Source organism: Carassius auratus, chromosome 1 (assembly GCF_003368295.1).
Source record: "Carassius auratus strain Wakin chromosome 1, ASM336829v1, whole genome shotgun sequence".
NCBI classification, from domain to species: Eukaryota; Metazoa; Chordata; class Actinopteri; order Cypriniformes; family Cyprinidae; genus Carassius; species Carassius auratus.
Genome location: NC_039243.1, coordinates 29,796,314 through 29,823,523, shown reverse-complemented (window position 1 = coordinate 29,823,523; position 27,210 = coordinate 29,796,314). Strand labels below are relative to the sequence as shown.

At 36.9% G+C, this 27,210-nt stretch overlaps 1 protein-coding gene across 1 annotated transcript; it reads left to right on the top strand.

Annotated features, from left to right (window-relative positions):
- Window positions 1-342: 342 nt before the first annotated feature.
- On the top strand, window positions 343-24,706 carry LOC113106881 (2-hydroxyacylsphingosine 1-beta-galactosyltransferase-like). The gene is made up of 6 exons (XM_026268895.1): window positions 343-691; window positions 8,924-9,750; window positions 14,807-14,949; window positions 17,598-17,674; window positions 20,155-20,374; window positions 21,077-24,706. The coding sequence occupies exons 2-6, from the start codon at window positions 8,926-8,928 to the stop codon at window positions 21,435-21,437; spliced, it is 1,626 nt and encodes a 541-aa protein (XP_026124680.1). The 5' UTR covers window positions 343-691; window positions 8,924-8,925; the 3' UTR covers window positions 21,438-24,706.
- The last annotated feature ends 2,504 nt before the right edge of the window (window positions 24,707-27,210 follow it).

Below are 27,210 nucleotides of genomic sequence, written 5' to 3'. Positions count from 1 at the left end.
TTGGCTGAAAATTCGTTCATTTCAAAAGTTTTCACTTTTATGCTCTGAAAACTTCTTTTATGCACTTCATTGGTGGGATGATTAATTTATGAACTCGTGAAAATTAAGTTTTAACAAGTACTGTGAGCTGGTCCTTAACATTATCATAACAGAACACTTAATCTTGGATTAAATTTTTTTTTTTTTTTAACTATAGCCTATTAACAACTATTAGACACTCAACATACTTATTAGCCTATTGTTAGCGAGTAGATGACGTTTAGGGTGGAATGATGTTTATTATCTTCAGGAGTGGTGTCAGTGATCCCTGTGAGTCATATTTATAGCACAGCTCTGTCTATATACAAGCGCGTGTGATGACGCAGCTCAAATGCAAATACACCTGACGCTTCCAGGGGGATCTGAGGGAAGGCTGAAGTCTTTCTATTGCTCTAGTGTTTAAATGGTCCAACCACTCCCTGCTGTGACTGTGAACCGAGGTTTCGTATATCCCGCCCTCCCTGGAGTTCTGACACACAACGCCCCATCTCATTGCCACTGGGATAACCACCTCGCCTGTTGTGGCAAACGGGGCAGTTTTAACCAGCCAACACCATTTGTGGATTTATGTAAAAGTGTCAGAAGCTCAGGAGAGCGAGGGGACGCGAATTCCAGACTTTCGGACACCGATCTGCCGGGTTCACCTGTACAGGTAAGCGGCGAAGGGCGGTGTTTCAGTTCAGAAACAGGTGTTACTCGCAACATTCAGGGAGTGCGGATAAATTAGCCTTTGCTATTTTTCCAGGTAGATTAGGCTACAGTTAGATGTTCCCTTTGGGTTCTGGATTATTTTAAGAAGATGGATGTTCATTAAAATGTTCGCATATGACATGTTCTGAGGTCTCGGTGTTCAATCGAAACTGAGCTCGTGTTCATGATAGGGATTTTATATAATACAGTATCATGGTATGACCGAGTACCTGTCACATGATGATGTTTTTAAATGGTTTCCTAGAGATCGAGGAACAGGTGAACGCTTGGGACTTGATCTCAAGGTTTACCTCCTCACTTTTACCAGCCCCATTCATCAATATTTAACCTGCCAGAGATAGTTTAACAGACGGTCTCTCACCGTAAGACTGACATTCAACTCCTGCTGTGTATAAGAAACTAAATTAAGGGATAATGTCAGTTCTGAATGAAAAGTGTCATTGTAGTCTCCGGTGTGTTTTTATTTGTTATCTTCATTTTGTTGTAAAGAAAAACATTTTTGTATAAGGGGGTCAGTTTGTGGTTTCTAACTGACTGTAAACTTTGTGATGTAATATTCTTGTTGCATACACATTCTTGTGAAATTCATACAACGTCGGGTTATTGGTCTATTTAGTTCCTTTTTTGCGGGTTAATGCAGATAGAAAAAAAAACGTTTTATCTACATGGGTCCAATGTGATGAAGAAACCTTTTAAAACTCTTATTTAAGACGTGCATTTATATACGCACGCGCACACACAAATGTATGAATATACATCTCTCTCTCTCTCTATACTGTATATATATAGAGAGACAGAGAGAGAAAGAGAGAGAGAGCGAGAGAGAAGAGAAGAGAGAGAGCCCAAATTATAGATGGCAAGTCATGTAACCAGTGAAAAGTGCAATTAAATGTATTTCTAGATTTATTTATTTTTTAATGCTGTTGCATTTGCCTTGAATGAAACCTGTTTTTTTTTCATTAAGATGTAAAAACAAAAAAACTTAATATCATTGACACAGTCACAAGGGTTTACAGGGGTCTTCTCTGTTTTATGGCTTTTTTTTTTTTTTTGTCACATGACAACATCACTGGCTGCATGCATAGTTATGCTACACTCATTACTAACCTTTTTCAAATATTTATAATTTACTACTATAGTTAAGATATAAATCAAATAAAAACAAATGGTAATGCCAAATTAGTAAAAAAATTAAATATATATCAAAACATCAAATTTGCATAAGCTATTTTGAAAAATTGATAACAGTTTTATTATAGAGGATGTGTACTTAACTTAATAGATCCAGGCCAAAAGAAACAAGCATGCTTAACCTGGGTGAATGCAAACATGATTGTGCTAATATTAATGCCATGCACAGAAAATTCAAGATCAATAGCTAAAAACTGATGCATCCTCCAGTCCTCACTTAAGTGTTGGGTGAGTGTCCATTTTTAATGTAGTGCAAAAAAAAAGAAAAATAATAAAAAAGTAATATGAAAAACTCTCACCACTTCTCATAGAGCTCTAATTAATTAATTATATATATTTTTAATCTTAACAAAGTGGTATGATTTAGAGGGCATTTAGTAAATGTGTGTGTGGCAGGGGGAAGGGAAGATCCTGTTAGACCAGTTTAAAGTCTGTTGCTCCATTAGCAGCTGTTGTTTGGACTCCACCTCACAGTCGGCTGTCATGATACCTGTGCGTATATGTTGTGGAATTCTAGAGAAAAGTACTTGGTTTTAATCAGAAAAGGTTTGAAATCGCAGAAATCTGATATGCTGGTTTTTGTTTAAAATTTGGTTTTGGACCGATACTTCTCCTTCACTCTTTGTGTGAGATATTATTTTTATACACACTAGTCTTATCTGTTTTCCATGACATTTGGATTAGTACCGTAAGATATGATCAGCTCTTTTGTTCTCTTGTGAATAGAGGACATCTTTTCCTTGAAAAGGATGTGGCCTAGTGGCTTATGCATTCCTTTATTAAAAGTCCATTCGGAGTCTCAGAACCACACGCAAAGCGTCCATTCACCAATCTCTTATTTTCACTAACATCATTTTTTCCAGGTATGCACTTGTAGTGTCTTTAGTGGGGGCCATAGGTGGTTTGATCATTAAGCTCGAACTGCGTTTATTAGCATAGGCTTTCTGCAAGGTTCTCGAATGAGGTTGTTAATAAACGTCTGTAGTATTTAATTTATGTGACCATAGTGAAACATTCAAGATTTTTATCAAGTTCATTTGTTGCCTAATCTTGAAGAAAAAGGCCTGTCATGGTTCAGTTCACCACAACTGATTTTATGAATAGTCTACTATTTGTTCAATCTTAAAGTATCAAAAATAAAACCAAAAGCACATACAGTATGTATTGTTTGATGAACACCATAAAAGCTTATTTTCATGAGCAGGGAAATCCTCCATTATGGTTAGAAAAAGCACATTTGCTCTGATCACACTGTGTGAGTTGTTTGGATTTGCTCTTTGATTGTCTGGTTGTTCATTCTCTCTTATCAGGTATCACAATCATTATAATGTGTCACGTGATCAAAATGCGCATGTGTGTCAATGTTTCTTCACGTCTTTAAGGCATGTAAAATGTCATGATGATAACATCAAGCCATGCCTACTTATGTAGATAACCCGTGACTCCTAGAAAGTTCCTGTTTATGTGCTTTTAGTCTGACAAATGCACTTTTAAATGTAAAATTCAATGTTTCTTGTTTAAAAGCTTACTTTGTGTGTTTAATTAATATATATAAAGAGATGAAATGGTGCTAAATAACAAACGCACTTAAGTAAAATATTGTTTTAATAAAAGTATGCAGGTCTTAACCGGCATGGCAAACAAATTCATATTACTCCAAGCTTTTGGGTATGACAGCAAAGCCTGTGCATTTATTCATCCAATATTCACTCTTTTTTTGACCATTTAGATCCCAAAAGTTATGATAACAAAAAATTTTATCGGTATAACTATCTGCAAAATAGGTTGTTTTTATCGTTTTAGTCTAATGATCATGTAGTTATAGTTGTTGTATAGCAATATTCTATTGGTCACTAAAGGGAATATTGGTTGAATTTGAATGCAGTTTATTGCATTATAAAATAAAAGAATCTGCTTTTATTAGGTGATGTTTGTGTGGCAGCCCAAGCAACAGTGCGATCACGTTATTGGTTCTATCGTTCATCTCAACGTTTTCCATGTGTTTAATAGCGAATGATTCTCCACTCCGATAGACAGGAAACCTAAACCATCCATTAGTAATACAAGCTTTGACGTTGCTAGGGTACAGCTTGACTCGCCATGGCATGGCAACCATCAACAGTCTGGTTTAAAAAAGGTTGTAATAGTGATAGCCCACCTGAAACTGAAAGAGCCAAGGGTCACGTTAGAAACAACGGCCGTTAATTAAAAGCAGGAGAAATGGGAAATGTACCTCAGCAGCTGGCTTATATGACCTGGGAAACATACCTTCTTAAGTCTACTTGTTCTCCTCACAGCTTCACTGTGCTTAAACACCACTAAACACCTTTTTGGTATTTACAGGTAATGTTAAGGGTTTCTTAGATTTATTTCAACACACTCTATTTAACATGCCTTATTATTTAAGTACAGTCCTTCTTTATAATTTTGGGAGCGGTTTGTAAGCCTTAAACATCTAGAACCACTATTCATAGCTTTCACTTTTACTGTCGGGGACATTGATTTTGTTTTTAGGAATGGCTTTTTCATGCAGCAGTTGTTTTAGCTGTCTGAGGGAAGAGAAATGTGGCAAACCTCATTTGAATGAACTCCCAAATGAAAATACAGTTGTTTGAATGGATGCAATTTATAAATGCAGACCACTCTGGGTCCTGTCTGCCTTAGAGACAATTATGTGGAGACATCATTTCTGAACAGAATAAAAAGTACCCTTAACCTTTACCTTTTTTTTCTTTATGTGCATTTTTGTGTTTCTCCTTACGTATATTGAAATACACCTGTTTATTGGATCCCCAGGCTCATGACCTGCTGTAGGTTATGTGCTTTAATTAAGGTGTGAGACAGACGTGATGATAGACGAGAACACCAAAGCCTTAGGGATTGTGTTTTAAACATGTTATTAAACTCTAGGGATGCTAAGGCATGCAGAAGTTTCCTGGGCATCAGAGCTAAATTGGTTATTTTTGTTGTTTCATTACAACTATTCATTCGTAACTTGCATTACATTAAGAGCAATTATAATAGTCTCATGACTTAGAAGCATGAAAAGCTAAAAGAGAGATTTGATGATTTAAACCTCAGAAGGAAAAACAAAAAAGAAAAGATTGAAAAAAAAAAGTTTTTTGAAACAATTCTCCACATGCCTGAATTTATTTAACACTTGTGATGCCTGAATTTATTCAATATACTGAAAACAGTAATATTGTGAAATATTATTGCAATTTAAAATAACCGTTTTCTATTTGATATTATTTTGAAATATAATTTATTACTGTGATGGCAAACCTGCATTTTTACTCCAGTCTTCAGAAATTATTCTAAAATGTGGTATTTCAATAGAACATCATATATTCGAAATATACGTTTTTGTAACAATTGAAAAATCTTCAGTGTCACTTTTGTTCTGTTTACTAGTCCTTGCTGAATAGAAACATGAATGAAAAAAAAAAAATTAAACCTGACCCCAAATGATAATTTTTATTAATGTAAATATGTTGTTAATTATGGAGTTTTGTTAAATTGTTACATATATACATTAAAATTCTGAAATATAATTCTTCCTTCTGTTCAGCTGGTTGAAAAGAGTGTGGGAAACCTGCCTTGGTTATTTTAACGAGGCCTAAAGATCATATTTGGAAAAATAAATCGAACTGGGTACTGTGTAAACAACTCATTAACATTTCAGTATAGTTGCGCGAGCATGATGTGTGAAATGTGTGTGTAAAGTTAAAGTGACTTGAATGTGTGTGTAAGTGTGTTTTTTCAGAATGCACAGTGAACTTTGCTCATCATATTGGAGGAAACAATCCACAGTATCATAAGCCTACATATGACCTCAGTTATGACGCACATTTTCTCAGACACACAGAGAACACAGTGTGTGTCTAGGACTGGCGGGTTGAATCAGTCACTGATTCTAAATGCTATCCCTTTGTGTTTGAGCTCAAATGATCTGTAACTACACCCAAAATGAATGATTTAGATAAAAAAAAAAAAACACTTTTATGACCATGCAAAAGGTGTGTTAGGAAGCTATGATTCAGGTGAATTGTCTGAGCTCAAAAAATAACAAATGCATTAAAAATAGTAACAATCATTAACAACTACAGTTAATAACAACTATTTTTCCAGCACTTCAGGTTTAGCTCAGGGGGAAGTTGTGGCCGCCAATACCACGACTGAGGTGCCCTTGAGCAAGGCACTGAACATAAATGTTTGCCCACTGCTCCGGGTGTGTGTTCACAGTGTGTGTGTGTCCACTGCTGTGTGTGTGCACTTTGGATGAGTTAAATGCAGAGCACGAATTCTAAGTATGGGTCACCATACTTGACTGTATGTCACTTCACTCACTCATACAATAGTACTTAATATCAGTCAGAGGTTGCTAATTTGGCAAATTTATTATGTAGCTAAAAAACTTTTGTCATTCTGAGGCTTATGTTGATTATGATGTTAACAGCTAACACAAAATGCTAACACTAATGTTCCCTTTCGATTAGTCTCTCCCATTGCGTTAACACTCTATGGGGAAACACCTGTTTACTCTGATACTGAAGCCTGATTTGATCATGTTCATGTAGCTGCACAAACCAAAGGTGCTTCAACCCGCCAAAAGGTGTAGAGCCGACTGCAATATAAGTCAGGTCTTAGTGTCATTTTGTTAGAATTTTCTCCTTCTTCTCCCCGCTGACCCTGCGAGCAAGAAGCCGAAGAGAAGAAAGAAGCTAAGCCTCTTTCTTACCTACGTGAAAAGAATCCACTAGCAGCGGAAGAAGCTGGACAGCTTCCCCTGTGGCCATCAGGTTTTAAAATAGCACATTTCAGAACAAATTCCACTGTGACGTTGTTGCAGATGTTGCACCACGAATGTGGCTTGGGCATCGCCTGAATGGGCAGTGCCCTCACTGAGGCTGAGCTCAAATATGCTGCGCTCACCGAGATGCAATGTTCTCACTGTGAGAACATGAGTCTTGCCCTTCTCCACTCACGGACCCCTAGGAGGAGGTCCCGCGTGCTTCACTCTCCCCTCAGTGCCTCCATTCACCAATGTTCTTCACACGTTAGGATCAACGCCTCTCGTCAGCTGCGAGCGCCTTGATTTCATTTGGTGGATCTGAGGAGGAAGCTTTCATGGTTGACTCTTTCATTGAAAGCTTCAGATGCAGAATAGTGGGCGTGTTCTGAAGACCCTGACACGCTTACTCCGGCCGCATGGCCCAGTGTGGACGGTGAGATGATCTGTATTCTAACCAATACTGTGGAGGATCTCGGCCAGGCTTAGTCAGCCCAGAAGAGCCTGCCCACAGCCTACTTGATGAGTGGTACCTGAAAGGGCACCATCAATAATCCCCCCACCGGCGACGACATGGTGCACCCCCTACTCAGCACATGTTCATTTTTCCAATTCTGCCACTCTCACCATTGTTGACGGAGCCCTCCATCAGCCTTGGGGTTAAAAGTCCATCCAGGATAACCTCAACCATAGAGAACCTTTTAATGAATCTAACTGAGATCAGAGACGCTGACAAGGTTGCCTTCCTAGAATCACAAGTCTCTCCCAAAGGACTGTTTGGCCCTTCCATGGATGGGTTTGCCTAAAGGGTTTACAGCAGCACAGAAGTCATCCCAGGCAATGCGTGACTTCCTGCCAAATTGCTCCAGTATGGCGGCTGTGTCAAGTCACAAGGCTCTATCAACTCAGCCCCCTCCTAAGTCTGAGTCTGGGCTTCAGCAGTGCCCCAGAACAGTGAAGCACTACCTGTTTCCTAGGCATCAAGGTTCCTGCCTCAGAGTGTTGTTGGATCCTGAGGCTTAGAAGCCGTCCTGATTCAAATGCAGGGAGAAGGTCAGTTCTCGCAAAGTCTCACGCTTGCTCTCCATCCCTCCATTCAACACTGAGCGATGTAAGCTTCATTCAAGTTTGGCTCATCCTACCTATTCAGTGCGTGCCCAAACAAATTACCTCTGTGATAGAGGACCCAAAATACTCAAAAGAACATTTCTCCTTTCTTCTCATTACCAAATTGTTTTCCTCCCCTCCCACCCTGGTTTTTGATCGGCCACTCAAAAAGCTCATCTACTTGCCATCCACTTCAGGCTTGAAAAGTCCTCACCCCTCTAGCGCTCCCCAATTTAGAAGTTAAGCAGGGTCCTCATCCATTCTGCCCCTTTGTAAGTGGGTAAGGTCATGTTATGAAGTCCTCAACCCAGCATTTTGGGTCTCATTATTAGCCTATGCTTACAGGAGCCCCCAATAGGGGAAGTCGTGGCCTAATGGTTAGAGGGTTGGACTCCCAATCGAAAGGTTGTGAGTTCTAGTCTCGAGCCGGACGGAATTTTGGGTGGGGGGAGTGCATGTACAGCTCTCTCTCCACCTTCAATACCACGACTTAGGTGCCCTTGAGCAAGGCATCGAACCCCCAACTGCTCCCCGGGCGCCGCAGCATAAATGGCTGCCCACTGCTCCGGGTGTGTGCTCACAGTGTGTGTGTGTGTGTTCACTGCTCGGTGTGTGTGCACTTCGGATGGGTTAAATGCAGAGCACAAATTCTGAGTATGGGTCACCATACTTGGCTGAATGTCACTTCACTTTATTTAAAAAATATGGGCACTCCTGGGTTGGGTTCGCAGAGTGACTTAGTTTTGCACTTGCTTATAGCACGTGTTATTGGATTTGTAGACTATTTTAAAGGGAACTAAAATAAGGGAATGTATGTATTATAGGGGATTGGGAGGGAAGGTAACAACTACTATTAATTCCATTTATTGTTTTGTGATAACAGTTGAATTAACAGGAGACCACAATATACTTTCAGTTTGGGGATAGGGTTGTTTAGCATTGCTAATATTGCAACAGGCCCCAGTTATGCTTGCATGGATGATAAAATGCTTACACTCAAGTATTGATTTGTGTATTTGCTCAGTACAAGGGTCAGTGATAGATGGAAGTATATCTAATCATTTGTTGTCCTTCTTTCTGCAGGCATGAAGGCTTTTTTCCTGCTTGCCACATTGCTGTGGTGTTTAACGGCAAGTTTCTCCTGGGCAGCTAAGATTGTGGTGGTTCCTCCAATTATGTTTGAGAGCCACCTTTATATTTTTAAAACCCTGGCCTCTGCTCTCCATGCTGAGGGCCATGACACAGTCTTCCTGGTCTCCGAAGGTCGCGAGGTCCCACCTTCCAACCATTATCGTCTCCAGCGCTACCCTGGAATCTTTAACAGCACCTCAGCCGATGACTTCCTCCAATCAAAAGTTCACAACATTTTCTCAGGGCGTCTTACAGCACTGGAGCTTTTCGACATCCTTGACCATTATTCTCAAAACTGTGATGCCGTTGTTGGGAGTGCTTCTGTTATGGAGCAGCTAAAACGTGAAAAGTTTGACCTCTTGCTCGTTGATCCTAATGAAATGTGTGGATTTGTTATAGCTCACATCTTGGGTGTCCAGTACGCAGTGTTCAGCACAGGACTGTGGTACCCTGCGGAAGTTGGGGCGCCAGCACCTCTGTCTTACGTCCCAGAATTTAACTCTCTATTAACGGACCGTATGTCATTGTTCCAACGGGTAGCTAACACAGCAGTGTACCTGGTTTCCAGATTTGGTGTCCGGTTCCTGGTTCTGCCCAAGTATGATCGCATCATGAGGAAATACAACGTCCAGCCATCTGTGTCCATGCATGATCTAGTTCAGAACAGTCGACTCTGGATGCTGTGTACTGACATGGCCCTCGAGTTCCCACGACCCACTCTGCCACATGTTGTCTATGTAGGTGGCATCCTCACCAAACCCCCCAGCCCCTTGCCGCAGGTAAGAAACAAGTGGTATTACATTTAAAACATTCTCTAAACATTGTTATGTTACTTTTGCAAAAATGTTTTTTTTTTGTGGTATCACTTTTAGGTATGCACAAGATAATGCTATGATGGCTCATTAATGCACAGTTTAATTTAAAAAGCAAGCATAACTTTACAGTGGAATCAAGCTACAACACAATGGAAACAAACATATGTCAAACATATGGAAATGCTCTTAATGGAAGTGTACTTAACCAACTATGCTCAATGCTATGCTATCTCAATGCTAAATTCAAGTACCTACTCATTAGTAACTTTTTGATGTGTAAACCTCCCCTTTAAATAATGTGACGCTTCCTTAAAGGGAAAGTTAAGCCAGTAATTAAAATGACCCCCATGTTTTCCTTAAACTCAAGCCACCCTAGGTGTATATGACTTCTTCTGTGAGATGAGTTCAGTCAGAGTTATATAAAAACATGTTCTGCCCTTTCCAAACTTTATAATGGCAGTGAATGGTGGTCGAGATTTTTAAGCCCAAAAAAGTGCATCCAACCATCATAAAAAGTGCTCTGCACGGCTCTGGGGGTTTAAATAAATGCATTCTGAAGCAAAGTGATGCATCTGAGTATGAAAATATCCATATTTAAACTTTATAAACCGTAATCTTTAGTTTCCGCAAACTGTTGTACAAACGATTACGAGAGAGTGGCATTCCAGCGGATGACATAGAATATGGGCATAGCTTAAGTTCTGGTGAGAATATGCTAGTCTCGCGAGAACCGAGTTTTGTTTACAGTAAAGGAAAACCAGTCTTCTCTTGGCTTATATTGAAATATTTCTCGACATTTCCAATTTATGACTGGTGTTTTGTTTTGGTCACTCCTCTGCGCTTCCATGTTCACTTCTCACCGGAGCTTACACTACACATATGTCCTATGCTGGAATACCACTCTCTCGTGAATGCATGCATGACAGTTAGCCAGAAGCAAGCGATTATTGTATGAAGTTTTAAATATGGATATTTTTGTCGCTTCACATCAGATGGCCTTTATTAAATCCGTGGAGCACTTCTTATGGTGGATGGATGAACTTTTTTGGGCTTCAAAATCTTGATCAATATTCACTACCATTATAAAGCTTTGAGGAGCCAAGACATATTTTTATATAACTCTTGATTGTATTCATCTGAAAGAAGAAAAAATACACCTAGTATTATCTGACATTGGGATTTAATGCAGTTTCCAATGATTTAATAAAATCCATTTTGAACATTTTTTATTGTTCCAGTCTTTTTTATGGACACTAGTAATTCACATATATTAATTACTACAGTCGAATGAGCCAGTCAGTTGAAGATGGCCTTTCTCAGACTTCAAGGTTGCATTAAAATCTAAGATACCGGCACTGTTTAATGCTCTAACAAAATAACACTGAGCTGCCCTATTGCTTAATAAGTCTGATTCGTGCAAGTGGTTAATGCTAGGGATAATGAAGTAATGAAAACTAAACATTGAACAGTTTTACTGTACCAATCTTTTTTTATGAACAATTGAATTTTGCATATGGGGCAATACACACAAAGCCAGCTATTGGTGGAGATGCTTCTCAGCCACCATTGAGAGTGTGTTAAAGCGAACATTCAGGCTGTATACTTGAAGTAATGTTCTTATGAAATCCAAATTTTGAACTGAATTGAATGTAGCATTCATTTTATGAACACATGAACTGTTAGCCCTGGTGTTAGGTTTAACCCACCATCTGGTGTGGCTGAGAAAGGCGAGTTTTGTTGTGGCTGGATTCCGTTGGATTGTGGCTTAGTGTTGTAAAATTACATGTTTTTTACATTTTGTTGTTCTATGGGCTACTTGGCCACTGTAGTGTTCACTGTCAGAGTAAATGTGCAAAAATGGTACCTTTTAAATGTCCAACAACTTGTCACAGGGGCAATACTTTAAGGGACATTTCTACATTTAGTTTACCTTTGCCATTGTCCAACACTCATTTAAAGTTAGTCTTTGAAAACACGGTTACTTTAATAACACTGTAAAATGTAATCTTTATCAAATATAAAAATAGTCATTTTTCATATTGTGCATTATAATTTTATGTTAAAATTTTGCATCTAAAATGAATGATGATGATGATTTAGTGTTTAGAAAAAGTAGTACAGAATGTTATTATCACCAATTTATCCGTTTCTGGCCATAGCATGTAAATCATTTTCAGCTGATCTTTTCATTGCCTACTAGTTCATGTTGCAAATGGAAAGCTTACAAACTGTATATTTGGATCAGTTTAAGCAGTAATCTTTGTTTGTCTGCTATGCAATCCTCTGTTGAGACAATTTCTATTCCAAAGTTCCCTTGTTCTTTCAGTAAATGCATTGTGTGCACATGCAGTGCTCGTGATGCTTGAGTTCATTAATGGCAAGAAAATTGCATCATGTGCTGGATATGGGGATCGACTGACACAGGAACCTAATTTTCACTTGGCCTCATATAAAATGGCCAATGTCAAAAATTCCACATTCCACTCCCTCAAACAAGTGACATAGGTCACCTTTCCAGTTTAAAAATCATAAAGTTTGGTGACAAGTGGCTATATAAACATTAAGAGAACATCCAATGTATTTGAGTCATTGTTATCTCTGTGTTAGGCTCGTTTAACCTCTCAATGAAGTCTTGATTTTGCACATGGGTGTTATGCTCACAAAGGCTGCTCTTATCAATTCGGGTGATTGTGCAGAGCTGTCCACTGAATAGAAGTGGGAGTTCTGAACCTAAGCTTGCACTTTTGGAATACCAAGCGCCCAAATGGCTTCAATGAATGCTGTGGAGCCATAATGCAAATAGTGTGTTTGTCAGTGCAGGGTGTGTGAGTGTGTGTTTATGTGTGTAAATGTGCCCATTGTCGGGTGTGTATGAAGGACACTGAGACCAGTGTGAGGAGCGGACAGTCAGTGCCAGGCCAATTCAGCTGCAGATGGAATCCCTCAAACAGCGAAAAAGCAGGTCTTAGACAAAAACCTGCTCATTCTGAAGCTATGCTAACTGCTAACATAAAAGGCTAAAGACTCTAAATCTAATTAACACTGTTCATATTTTTGTGCTAACAATTGCACTACTATCTACTTACCAGTGCACTTTCATTTTTAGAACTGAGTTGCTTTTGCAGCATTGCTATTATCAAAATTCATAGGCTCATTCATGCTTTAATTTATGCTAAATGCTAACACAAAGCCATATTCATCTTAGAATTTTATTTGACCTTTTTTGAATATGTTAGCAATGTTATAATATAATAATCAAAAGCTAAATCCAAAAAATTTGAACCAACGATTTAAAACTATTTAAAAAGTTTACATGTCATACTCATGTTTTTGGTTTAGCACTTATTACTTGTATTACTCTATAATAATTTACGTTCATAATTTGAGGTGTAAATTTGTCTAAATAACCCTTTTTTTATGGGAATGCAATTTCTAGGTGGATGAACTTCTGGTTATGTGTTGCAAATGTTTACTCCATGTAAACAGTTTTTTACAGATAGGAACATTACTGGGTTACCGACATTTGTCTTCATTAGGTCTTCAAAGACTGAAAACACCTGTACACAATCTCAGTAAATATTCATAGGTAATATTTGAATTTTATGGCTATGATTAGATATAAAACTTGCTATGGCTATAATAATAAAAACTGTGTGTTTATTGCTGTGTATGTTAATAAAAATAAACTGTAGTCTTCATAGGTTATTCAATCTTTTAGGTTGTAAAATTAATTTAAATATTATTCCAAAGTTAAACCAAAAATCATCATCCTGCATCATTATATAAGCATTCACCAGATTTTTTTATTAACCAGAAGTTGGAGACGTGTTGAATGTTATGACAGAATATATTTTCACACACTCAAATGGCTTTCTGTTCCTTTAATATAGAATTATCTGATTAGTCTAGTTTATTTCCCATTTTCGAGTTTAATATTAGCCATACAGTTTCTCCTTTTATTATTAACTTTGTGTTAATGTTCTGCTTTATTAAATCTAAGATTATCATTTAATACTAAATCCAGCCAAGAGCAGTGAAGGCTTTTCTTTTTCTTGTCAGTATTTTTTTTTCTGTTAATATTCTGTTATTATATTTATGGATGTGTATATTGTGTGTACAGAATGCAATCTAAGTAATCTTTATTCTACTTTAATTACCATTATTGTGGTAATTCAAAAATTAAGTGATTCTGTGCTCTATATGCTCCAGATTTCTCTTCATGGATGTACCAAGGTTTAATGCATATAAAAATAAATAAACCCACACAACAGTCTGGCCCTTAATCTAAAATGTGTTTGACACACCTGGTCAAAGTCTAATTTACACAGCTCTAAAAATAGACACTGACATTTGTACATCACATTTATTTAATTTTCCATTGTGTTGACACAGCACTTACAGTAGCACTGAAAATGGCATATGGTTGACATACTAGGTAAAAGGTTTTGAGAAATCTTGATCGGGATTTCTAAACACGCATTGTGTCTCTGTCAAAGGTAAAGTAGCTTGAGAAATGTCCATACCTTAAAACCATTTAATATTACGAAACAAATGTTTTCACTTGTTTGTAAATTTAAAGTTGTACAGTATGTAATGTCCCTTTAAGTCTTGGACAAACTGTGTCGCAATGTGCTTCTGAACTCTTAGACTCCGATAATAAGGTGCATTCTTCAGCCATTTCATTGGCTGTTTATAAAAGCAAAGTCTCATAAATCAAGTGTTTAGTATTGTATCACCGTTCTCTTCTGTTCAAAGTAATAACTATTAAATGGTAATACTATGGTGCTTTGATGTGTACTATAAGATTCATATACAGTGGTATTTATGTGCATCGGTTATTTTATGGAGATATTTCTAGTCCCTTTTTACTTAATATATTCAAATGAAATTATATTTACAAATCAGAAAAAAAAAACAATTTTATTTAGATGCTAATTTTGATTTCCGTATGATGCTGAATTGCTTTGTCTTGTGAATACACAACACAAATTTCATAGATGTTTGATCTGTGTGTGTACAGGAGTTTGAAGCCTGGGTGAAGGATACAGATGAACATGGTTTCGTAGTGGTGTCGTTTGGTGCAGGAGTCAAGTATCTGTCAGATGACATTGCTCGGAAACTTGCAGGAGCCTTGAGCCGTCTTCCCCAGAGGGTCATCTGGAGGTACTGCCATTCCATTCATTTCCTCTTTCATGTGATCAGTGAACCATTTCGCCAACAGATCAAATCACCTGCGTATCTCTCCATTATAGTTTATTATGTCACATAGTATTCATTGGCAACTGGATTGTGCTGGTGGGTCACTCATAAATTAGTTATGGTTACAGCTAACTATTTTGTTTTTCATTTCCAAACCTGTAAACCCTGGTGGTTTCGTTAGACTTTCCAGTGGTTTCTAAATGCAAAACTTGATGCATTAATTTCGGACTAAAGCATTGTACGGATTCACGTGTACAGTAATTTACAGAGAGTGTTGTCAATAATTATGATGAACCTCAGTATGTTTGTATTAAATCCCAATCAGTTATCATCCTTTGTTGGCAGTGGAGTGACATTTGATTCTTTGAGATGGCGGTACATAAGTCATGATCATGAAATTTTTATTTTTTTTAATTATTATTCTTATCATCTTTTGATATTTTGGTTTGTTGTACTGTAATAGTTCAAAACCTTCTCTCTAACAAAAATACACATTCAATACAATACCTAGCCCGGCACATTGATACCTATTTAATATCAAATACCAGTGAAGACTTGATCAAGTGCTGTAACATCATTTTAAATTCAGTTTCTTCCAGTGGTAATTGGGTGAAAATATGAAGTTAATCTCACACTGAAATTAGTTTAATGTTTATGTATGTTCAGTTTACATCAAATCAGTGTCATGTCAAGCTTTTGATGTCAGTTCGATTTACATACAGTATTTGACCATTTGTTTGACGTCAATTTTGATGTCAGTTTGATGTCTTTTCAACATCAGTTGCCCACTGGGTAGGTGTTTTATACTTTGTGTATAAAACAAAGTTTTATACATATTATAGCTCTGTGTGAGGATTAGTCGAAAATTGAACTTTACCACAAATGTAGAAACACTTGCTAATACACTTGCTAATAATGCTAATAATGCTAATTTTGCAATCAATAAAGCTGGAAAGCCTCAGTCACCATAATGGATTCATTGCATGGAAAGAGCAACTACAAATTTCCTACCCTGGAAAAACTAAATACTAAATAATGTACATTTTTATTTAAGTAATTTTTAAGGGAATGATTTGTTTACTTTAAACTGTATTAATATTAAAATGGCTTTATATTAAGAAGAATTGATAAAATGTTGTAAACTTTCCCATTAATTGATTCATTTTGTTTCTCTATGCTTACATTCAAATGCCCTTTTATGGTTCTTTCCTCTTTAGCTTCTCCTAAGTGAACTTGCATGCTTAGAAATAAGCAGCACCTTTTGTTGTCACATGCACTCATATTGTCATGACTCCTGTAGTCATGCCATATAATCCCAGTTGTTTTCTTGTGTCCATGCAAATGTGCCAAGGCAAGACTTTACTAATGAGGAGACTGTTGGGAGCGCAAATGCCCAGGGAACACAAACATATTCTGTGCATATACTGTACAGATAGATAGACACACTACTGTGAGCCTCAGCAATATATCACTCTTGTACATGAAGTCATGAACATATGGTCTCCACTCTTTCTCTCTCACAGTGTGCATAGATTCTAGTAATGGCTATTAGAGTCGCTGACTGCTGTTGGGTTTCTTAGTAACTGTAGAATGTTTGTCGTTAGGTTCGGCACATACTGGCCTTTAGATTGTGTGTTTGCTCACAAGAGACGAATCTTGACTAAATCTCAAACCAGACTTTATGATAAAAGCTTCATTTAATCTCCATTGAAGAACTCTTGTTGTATTGTTAGTTTAATTAGCAGATGTGTGAATATTTATTTCTTAAAGCCAACATGGAATCACATGCTCAAGTAACATTTCTTATAATTATCATTATTTTAAAACCAATCCCTCCGCATACTTTTGAGCAGTGGTTTGTGTTCCTGGTGTTTTTGTACTCCGTTTATCAGTGCATGCTTTAAAGAAAAATAGTTTGTCCTTATAATGTGAAAATAATTCCCTTTTTCTGCTGATGTCATTTAAGCCATGTGGTCAGCAAAAAATGCTAACCAATAGCGTTATATAATCGATATTTAGGCTACTGCTGTAGGTAAAGCAACTTCAATTATGTTGCTAATAGTTACCACAATAATTTACTTCAGCATCCAGGTCCCATCCTACATTGTTCATTGCTCTTTGTATATTCATTTCGTTTGGAAATCCATCGCTTTACATAATCAAATAGGTTGCGAATACAGTTTCATGTTTCTCAAAAGTACAATGGTTGTATCTCTTGTTGTATTCATCAAACTTAATGTTTATGTGTAATATATGTCATGCATTACTGCAGAAGCATTAGATAATGTATAAGCTTTATAAGGTAGAAGGAAATAATCTGGTCTTCTATTGCTAGCTGATTGTCTTTCATCTTCGGCATTTTATTTGCCTTCTAAATGTACGTTTTTTTTTTTCATTAATCTGATCTGTGCATGCAAATTATATTGTCTCTGTCTCTCTCATACTTTGTCTCTAATGTGCTTTCCATTGAATACATCACTCCCCTGATCTCACTCATATCTATGATGCTTTGAACAACTAACCAATTGTTCATTCTTATCAACTGATGATTGTCTCATCCACTAGCCCTAGATGAGCTAAAAGCTCTTTACTATTTTTAAATACCTCTGCAGGTTCTCTGGAGTTCCTCCTTCCAATCTTGGCAACAATACTAAACTAGTGGAGTGGATGCCACAGAACGACCTGTTGGGTAAGTATCGCCCTATCTCTCACTAAATTCTCAGAAATGCATATGAAGTAAAAAAAAAAAAAACGTTCCAGTAAAAATGACAAAACACTATCCATACATTACCATTCAAAAGTGAAAATCTTGAAAAAAAATCGCATCATGATTTTCACAAAAATATTAATAATACATATTAAATTATTAATTGAGAAATGTTTTGTAGCACCAAATCGGCTTATTAGAATGTCTTCTCAAGTCCTGTAAATACTAAGGCTTTTTTTTGTGCAGTATATGTGTGAGGGAGAGAGAGCTCATCCTCCTCTCTGCTCTTTTCTGGATCTCTTGGATAATGTCTCTGTTGTATTAGAAGACACAAAGCCTATGCATGTGTTTGTTTGAATGAATGAGCTTCTGTTTCATTGTGCACCCTGGGCTTGAGGTCACAGAGTGCCTTTCTGTCTCCATCGTTATTTCTTTTCTCTCTTTCTCTTACTGTCTTTCTGCCGTCTGTCACACTTCCTGTTCCCTGATGACCTAGTCGATGCATCCTGTGCTTTGATCTTCCATCAGTTTGGATCGCTCATCCCACCAGAGATAACGACAAGAAAAAATGTCTGATAATCAAAGTTGGTAGACAGACTGGACCAAAAGCATTTCTTCTCTAAGGACCCGCAGCTATTCAACACAAACACTTACTTGTCTAAAGATCAGCTGGACTGAACTTCAAGATCAATGACCCGTGATCAACACTGTCAAAATAAATAACATTTTCAATTTTTAATAAGAGCCTGAAATGCACTCACACATACTTTATGGAGCTTTATGCATTAAATGAAACCGTCCTGCCTCATGTTAGTACCAGTGAGAGAGTGGTACACACCCTACCCCATTCGTGAGAAACCTCGGACAAATTTACAAAAACGTATGCAAATGTCCCTTTGATTTTCCTGTGTGTCTTTAAATGTATTTTAAAAGAGATATAAGGGCATTCTATGAGCTAATGTACAACTGGTGACTCTAAAAGGTTAATAAAACTCTTTGTTAATTGTGACTCATTCAGAGGAAGAAGTGTTAGCATGTATAAATGAGCGGAGTGGAGTGGGAGCAAAGCGAGGAGTGGAGCAGCAGGATTTTTGACTGGAGCGAAGAGTGAATTTTTATTTAAGTCGGAGCATGTGGTTTTCACTCGCTCTGAGTGTGCTCCACTACTGCTCCATCACGAGCATAATAAATGCCAACAGCCCATAATATAACTGCATTTTATCAGGAATTTATTCATTAAACATTAACTAGCTTGACAGATGAATGTGAAGTTTATTATGAAGGCGACTGGATGAGTGTGGAAGGTTAAATCTCAAGCATGTATTTTTTGTTTTTATATAGAGGATGTGGATACTCTATATTAAATTCACGTTTTAAACTGTTTATTGTACATGTAGTTAATCTTTGCTCTGAACTAATGTGCTGCTACATTGTTGCACACATGCACACAAGTTCGCATATAAGGCATAGATTGCACACACAAAAAAACAATCAGGATTGGCAAAAATTGTCAACGCTGTCCTGTGATTTATCAGCTTAAAAATGGACCAGTTACAGCATATTCTTTAGACAACTGAATTTAACAGTAATTTAATGCAACGTACTGTAATGGCAGGTTTTGCATGGATGAGACCACTTGCATTTTCTTTTGAAAATGTAAAAATCAAGTTTTCTGTTATTAAATCTACTTTAGTGGATTTATTTCATAGCGATTTGTATTAAAGAAACCATAGTTAAATAATGTTACCATTTTAATGTTAATATTATTATATAGTCTCACTTAAAATACCACATTTAACTCTTTCCCGGCCACTGACAGAACTTTCTGTCTTTCTGTGTTATCACTGGTGTATGGTAGGGGGCGCTGTTACACGTCTTCTGATAGTACTGAGAGTACTGAATCTCTGGATCAAAACACAGGTGAAGAAGAAGCAGAAACAAGCGAACGTGTAAGCAGAAGCATATAATGTGATCATCAAAGGTCAATGTTGATACAGGAAGTGGATTAGCTTTGGGTGTTGATGGAAGCAAATGACGCCATCTATATTAAGATCATTGTTCTGAATCCCATCCAGACATAGTTTTTGACAAAAATGCGTTTTTCTCAGCTTTTTGTTCAGTTTTTATTTTATTTTTTAAGTGCCCATATTCATGAGTTGATAAATAATAATAATGCATGAAACTAGATTAAACTTTTTTCTGTTCTTTCTTTTCACTTTGACACATTGCATGTTCAGATATTCATACAACAAAACCAAAAGCAGTTACCATGAAAATTTTGTGAAAATGATAAAAGATGCTGGTGGCAGCTGGCAACTTGAAAAAAAAAATGCTGGCAGGGAAAGAGTTAAACAACAATTGCTATGTAGAAACGGTGGTAAATGTTGGCGTTTCATGACAAATTGCACATTTTCCATAATAGTTGTCTTTTCTCTCACACTCTATCTCTTATTCACCTACAGGCCACACAAACACACGGGCCTTCTTGAGCCATGGGGGCTTGAACAGCATCTATGAGGCCATGTATCACGGCGTGCCCGTGGTGGGGGTTCCACTGTTTGGAGATCACTATGACACCATGACGCGAGTTCAGGCCAAAGGCATGGGCATAATGCTTGAGTGGAAAAGGATGAGTGAAGAAGACCTTTACACTGCTATGGTTAATGTCATTACAGACACAAGGTAATTCACATGTGTACAAAATGCCTGAATAAAGTAAATTATACACACACACACACTATTTTCAGCCACTGTAAAACGTCTGTTAAAAAACAGGTAATACAAGTCCAAACCCTCATTGACAGAGCTGGTTTAATGTTTAATGACTGTGGAATTGGGGTTACTCAAGTTTAATGATAAACGGGACCTACCGAAGACCCCGCAATAGTGTCAATATTTGCAGATCCATAGTGCTTTAACAAATAATGTAGAAATGTAGCTTAAAAAGGGGTTTAGCTCTATTAAAGTTCAGCTTTCCCCCCAAAATAACCATTCTGTTATCCTTTATTTACCCTTGTGTATTTCCAAACCTGTATGAGTTTCTTTCTTGCGGAGAACACAAAAAGAGATATTTAGCAGAATGTCCGAGTTTTTTTTTTTTTTTTTTTAAATCTAAGTGGATGGGGGATTGAAGGCCAATAAGTTACTCAAGAAAGACCTTTATATTGATCACTATACATTTTTCTAATTATTATAAATATATTTTCAACTATTCATATTAACTGATTATTTTGATTGAACTCCGAACCTGAATTACAGATCAAGATTTAGAGACTATGGAACAGTGCCATCTTGTGGCCTTTATATCAAGATCAACATCCTGTTGGTGATATATATGTGCGGTCTCAGATGTTTTGAAACCTCTCCATCTCTCTTTCTGTTAAGGTATCGTGAGCGAGCACAGCTGCTGTCTCAGATTCATAAAGATCAGCCTGGTCATCCGGTGAATCGGGCGGTTTACTGGATTAGCTATATACTGCGTCATCGTGGCGCCGACCACCTCCGTTCTGCAGTCTATGAGATCTCCACCTACCAGTATTTCTTATTGGATGTCGCTGTGGTGTTAGGAGTGTGCCTGCTTCTCCTTGGCTACTTGTTATACCGAATAGGCAAGTGCATCCGGTCACGAATGGTGCGCGGTTCATCTCCGGAAGAGAAGGTGAATGGACATTGTCATAATGGAATTCCAAATGGCAAGCACAAAAGAAATGGCCATGTTAGAAGTACGGAGAAGAAACTAAAGTAAAGCACTAGGAGAAATCAAAACTAACGCTTCACTAAAAAGAGGAATTAACTACTCTTCACTCAAAGCAGGGCCTATCCAGGAAATAAATAAATGGGTCATTAAAGAAACAAACCAACCATTATAACAACAAACTGTAAGTGGGAAGCCAAAGTAAGGAAGAATGGAAGAAAACCAGAAAACAGAAACAGAAAGCTCCTGAGAATATATATTTTTTCTCCCCTGTTGAATGGTGATTACCTTCAGTTGTAGTCTTGACTGTTGAGTTTATCCTTGTGGAAAAAGCCACAGTTTTGAAGTTTAGGACGTAACGAGAAGCTATCATGCTAGGGGGCATCAGGTTTTAAAACAACAGAGATCTATATCTATTTATAGAAATGTCATACTTTTTTGTGCGCTGAATTTAATTTATGTTCTATATTTATGTTTCACGCACTCCGTCCCTCCTTTGTTTTCATTTCTTCAGGAATATTAATTCTTGGATGTTAGCAGCGCTAGCAAGCTAGCATATTTGCTAGTGTTTATGCTACCAGCCTTGCTTTAATCTTTTAATAGAATTTTCATTCTGCTAACATACAACTTCATTCCTTGTAGAAACAAATCTGCACTAGTTAATGCTGCTGGTTATGCTAGCTATGTAAAATGCTAGAGATTTTGATGGATGGGGATAGTTAAACTTGAAACTTTGCTTCCATTTACATACCATGGATGTTTATGTTTTGAAGTTTCAATTCTATCCTCATCTTTACTGAATGGTTTATTTTATTAAACAAATCGTGCTTAGGAGGAACATTTTAGGGGGGTGGGAGGTATATAGCAGGGTGATAATATAATTGGAGATACATTTGGCATTTCATAAAGTTAAGAAAAAAAACTGTTCACTAACAAAAAATTTTCAGTATCTTATTGAAAATATATTACATTTTAATAATTCAGTGCTTGCTTTTTTACTTTTAATGAAAAAAAAAACAGATGTCTTTATGGTATTTTTTGTCAACTCTGTTACGGACAAATTAGGCAATGTGTAGAAATAACAATAAATCATAACAGGAAAAATCCTTCTTGTATCATTACACAAACAGTACTTACATTTCAACATTTGAAACTGAGATAATATTTAACCTATGCATACCTTAAAAACAAAAAATAGCTATGTTTTCACAGAACTGTCCACTTGGAGCAAATCTTTTTCATTTGAAAATGTATTGTATACAATATCCAGTAAAAAAAAAAAAAAAGAGAGAGGAGAAATGTTTTCGAAATAATATAAGGGTACATCATATCTCAATGTTTATGAGATTTTAAGCAAAAATTAAATAGTTTTTTGGTGAAAATAGATCATAAACAGAGTTGAACTCTATTGTCAGCATTGTTACTTTGGTAACAGAGTTTGACGGTAACAGAACTGACAATTTTATTTTATTTTTGCCAAAATAAAGCACATGTCACTAATGAGTAAAATACCTTTAAATAACCCAATTTGTGATCAGTAATACATTTTGTTTTCCTTTTGATATTGTGGTAACAGTGTTGAAGTTCATCGAAATAACGCTTTGTATAAACTTTTGATTAGATTAAAATATTTTCTGAGAGAGAGCACACAGACTTTTCAGTGGTTCAGATCTAATCAGTGAGGTGAAGTGTCATCATTTCCTGTATCTTACATAGCTGTGGGAGATAATTCTACAAATTTAAAGGCAAAATATAGTATGGAAACAGAGTTGACGCGATATTTATGGATATTTTTTTTTTTTTTTTCAATTTAATGTTGTAGAATGAAATAAATTAGTATTTAGGGATTTTATTAATTAAATGACTGAAATATTACAAGAAGAAAAGTAAAATAAAATATTTAGATTACACAATGATACATGATGGAAAAAAAGCTCATTCGGACAACATGAAATCATTAGCTTTTGAGCTATTTAAGACACTTTTTACACATTATGTTGTTATTGGCTGTAAGATCTTGTAATTCATAACAGTAAGTAACAAATTATTAAAATGATACAAAATATAACCATTTGGAAAAAAGTAATGACTTTGGATGCCAAATGTATCTGCAATTATAGAATCACCCAGCAGTTATGCGTGCCTTTGTGTGTCTCGATGTCACAAACATTTTTTTCTTTATTAGAATAATAGTAGTATCAGACGAGTGTTGTTATCAACGCAAAAGATTGTTTGCTGATATTTTCCCATAAATCAATAAGCCTAGAGTGACCTGGAGGAATTTGGGACTGTAATGAACATTTCCCATGGTGCTCTACTGGATCTTTTAACCTTTTAAGCCATTTTCATCACTGGAAGTTCTGTTAAAGGCAATATTTTGGTAACATTTCCATCTAACATTTAGTTGTGTGACTTTTCACCACGTGGCAATAAACAGATCTTCTGCAATTTATTTGTGCGTTAAAGTGCATTCTAAGCCTCAGAGGTTTTATTTTAAATAAATGCCACTGGACAACCTGTTATAAAATCACACGCTGTTTTTACAACTCAATGTCAGACTGAACTGTTGCCAGTAATAGTCTCAGTGTGATAGTTTTAAATCCACCTCAACACTGTTCATATAATCCTTGTTTTTTTTTCTCCCACGTCACAAAACCGTCAAATCACCTTAAGATCGCAAAACCAAAATAGCAAATTTTGTAAATGAAGAATCACTGATGTCCTAATTTGAAATTGTTTTTACCATGAGCTTGAAAGCATTTCTTCAGCCAAGCACTGTTTTAGACTGTCCATACTTGAACATACGCTAGCTGCAATATGGCTGCAAATGCATCAGAGCTATGACTGGTGAAACAGTGACGCACACTCACACATTTAAAACATTATACTTGTTTTCTAGTTGTTTGTTTTGTATGATTTTCAGTATTAATATAAGATGGTTAACAACAGAGGAAAAAGCTGCAGATGGACTCTAACCTTAAAGGCAGTGTGTGTGCGTGTGGTAATAGATTGTTATTTCTTACATATGTGAAGTGTGTATGCATGTGTATTTGAATGGGGTTGCTTGAGCCTTCTTGTGTCCAGCTTTCCCTTTACATACTGATCATTTAAAACCAATGTTCCAGTTTGCTTACAGTGCATTGAAACCTTTCTTTGCCTCTCATTTGCTGTTTCCTGATAAAGTCCTTGTAGAAGTAGTTGTTAAAAAGTGCTTGAAGGAGTTTTTTTCATAATGATTTAATGTGTGTCTGTGTCATGTAAATAAAAAAGACAAACAAAAACACTAATGGTAAATAAACATTAAATATTTTGTTTGCTTACTTCTGTTGTCTGATGATTCTCTCTTAATTTGAATGTAGAAGAATATGAAAAAGATTCTGCCACTTGCATCACCAGAAAATATTCAGTGAGTTAGTCACAAAGCACATGCATGGCGTCTCACTTCTATTCTCAAGTTACACTGTCCCGAAGTGCTTTGTTTCAGGTTTTTTTCCCATGACCTCATTGATAATGGCATCTAAATGATATCTCTTATTCTGTTAATTGTTCTTGCATTTGGGGCTATCAGGATTATATGCTTTATTTATCTCACTATTGTTATCCTGTGAAAATGGTGAAGCGCTTTGAATACAAATTTCTGTTTACAGTAAAATTTCTTAGTCTAATAGATGACTGCGACGGGAGAAGAGGGAGTGTAAAACTATACGCCGGTTGGTCGGTAGGTATCAGGTGCTGTCCTTATGTTTTCAGCACTGTGTCACAGTAGTTGGGTCTGTATCCTGAAGATACTTGTGTGTAAATGTGCATGCATCTTTCTCTTAATTATTCACTGACGGTTTAGCATGTGATGTGTTTGTCTTAATATGCATGTTTGTGCATGAAGACAGTTTAGTGCTAATTAGACTGGTTTTTCTGGTTTCAACAATTAGACAACCCAAGATCACTGCAAACATGCCTGTGGCGATGTTTCTGCAATTTGATATCATGCTGCCCCTTGCATGTTTTGCAATATTTTTCTTTATTGCTTTATCGCGTTTGAAAATAATGCACCAGATACACTCAGCCCTACTTTAAACATGATCAATAGCAAACATGAGATAAAAACGTTGGCTGACGCAACCATGCTTGTTTCTGAGTCCTTTGAGCTCTTTTATCGTGACTCGTGTTTCACTGGACTTGTACCCAAGTGCTCCAAATTGCAAGTGTAATCCTGTATACCAGGTGCGCTAATGAGCAAGTTTACCACATTAGAAAAGCTATTTATATGGAGCTGATTATGAGATGCAAACGTCACAATATTTACAATCATGCACCATGGTAAAACTGTTTTGAGATAGTATTGTGCAAGGAACCGTGCATTAATTAATATCGAGTTACCAGGTCTTGTAATCATAAATTTGTGTGAAATGGAATAAAAGTTGTTGGTGTTTTACTGTCACTGTTCATTTCAGCCAGAAACTTCAGTGAATTGTGTGTATAGGTATGTTTTTGGAGTTTTATATGAGCGTATACCAGGTAAAGGCACGGTTTTTCCAATAAACCTTGGCTGCAATTAGAGGAGAGTGCTTTTGGGTGACTGGAAGGTCTAAGTGTGATGCTCTTAGTTTTTTTGGAGGTTTCCATTCCTTGCAGTCCTCGACTCCTCTGTGTGTTCAGAGAATTGACATGTCCTTCATGGTGCCAAGCATCAATCAATTTCCAGGTCAGAGGCCTAAAGACAGAGGAGCAAGGAAACAAGCATCAGTTAGAGTTCTGAGAAACACATTTTCTTCTACATTCAGAAAGGTGCAGTTATTTGAGCTTGACAGGGTAATGAGGCCTAAACCCAATAACCTGAGTGGGGAACCTTGCATACTTTTGAGCCAGTTGCCCGATCCGTTAATGTCATGAGACTAACCACTTCAGAGCTGAAGGGAAATGATGTCATGACAATGCTGCCTGGTGGATGGCACCACAGGAACATGAGGTCCCATGTCCTTTACTACGGACTATGACGAGCCTGAAAGGCAGCAGAAAGGGAAATAGATAAGAGCATAGTATAATAAAAACTACTAAATAGCAGTAGAATAGATAGCCAGCCAAACTATGACCACTTGATCAGGACCAAAGAGAATATTAGATGGAGAAAGTTAGAGACTTTTCTCTCCACTAGAGGGTGCAATACATTCCATCTAATTGTGTTTTTAACATAAATTCTAAATCATATTAAAGTCATGGCTTGTTATAGAGCAGCGTTATTGTTAAGCAAAATTATTAGCATTTTAGTAGCTGAAATCAAATAAAATATCAGATAAAAGCTCATGGTTCTATAAAAATATAGTATATGTGCAATGAATAAAACCATTTGTTGTGGACTTAAAGTTGCTGTCTTTATTTTTTAGAAACCACACATTGATTTTATTTTTGAATACCACAAATAAATAGCCCCACTATCTGTATGCTCTGTAAGCAAGGAAGTCTATAACAGAGAAAAGCTTGATTACAGTTGCTTGGCTGGCAGGACCCCACAATGCCATATGACTCAAGTGACTAATCACTGCTGCAGGAAAATAGTTCCATGACAGGACTGACTGACTCGCTGATGGCAGCACAAGATTGCATGGCCACGAAGACCTTCATTAGCAGCTATGCAGAGCTGTGACGACAAAGACAGCAGACAGATACAAATACAGTATATTAACTTTTAAAAATGATTAAATAAAAATGAGAAATCAAAGCACACAAATTGTCAGAATGCATGATGAATTTTGAATGGCAATGCTTTTTGCAACCCGATGATGCATCCCAACCAGCCAAATCTTGACCCTTTGCTGTAAATAGAAGA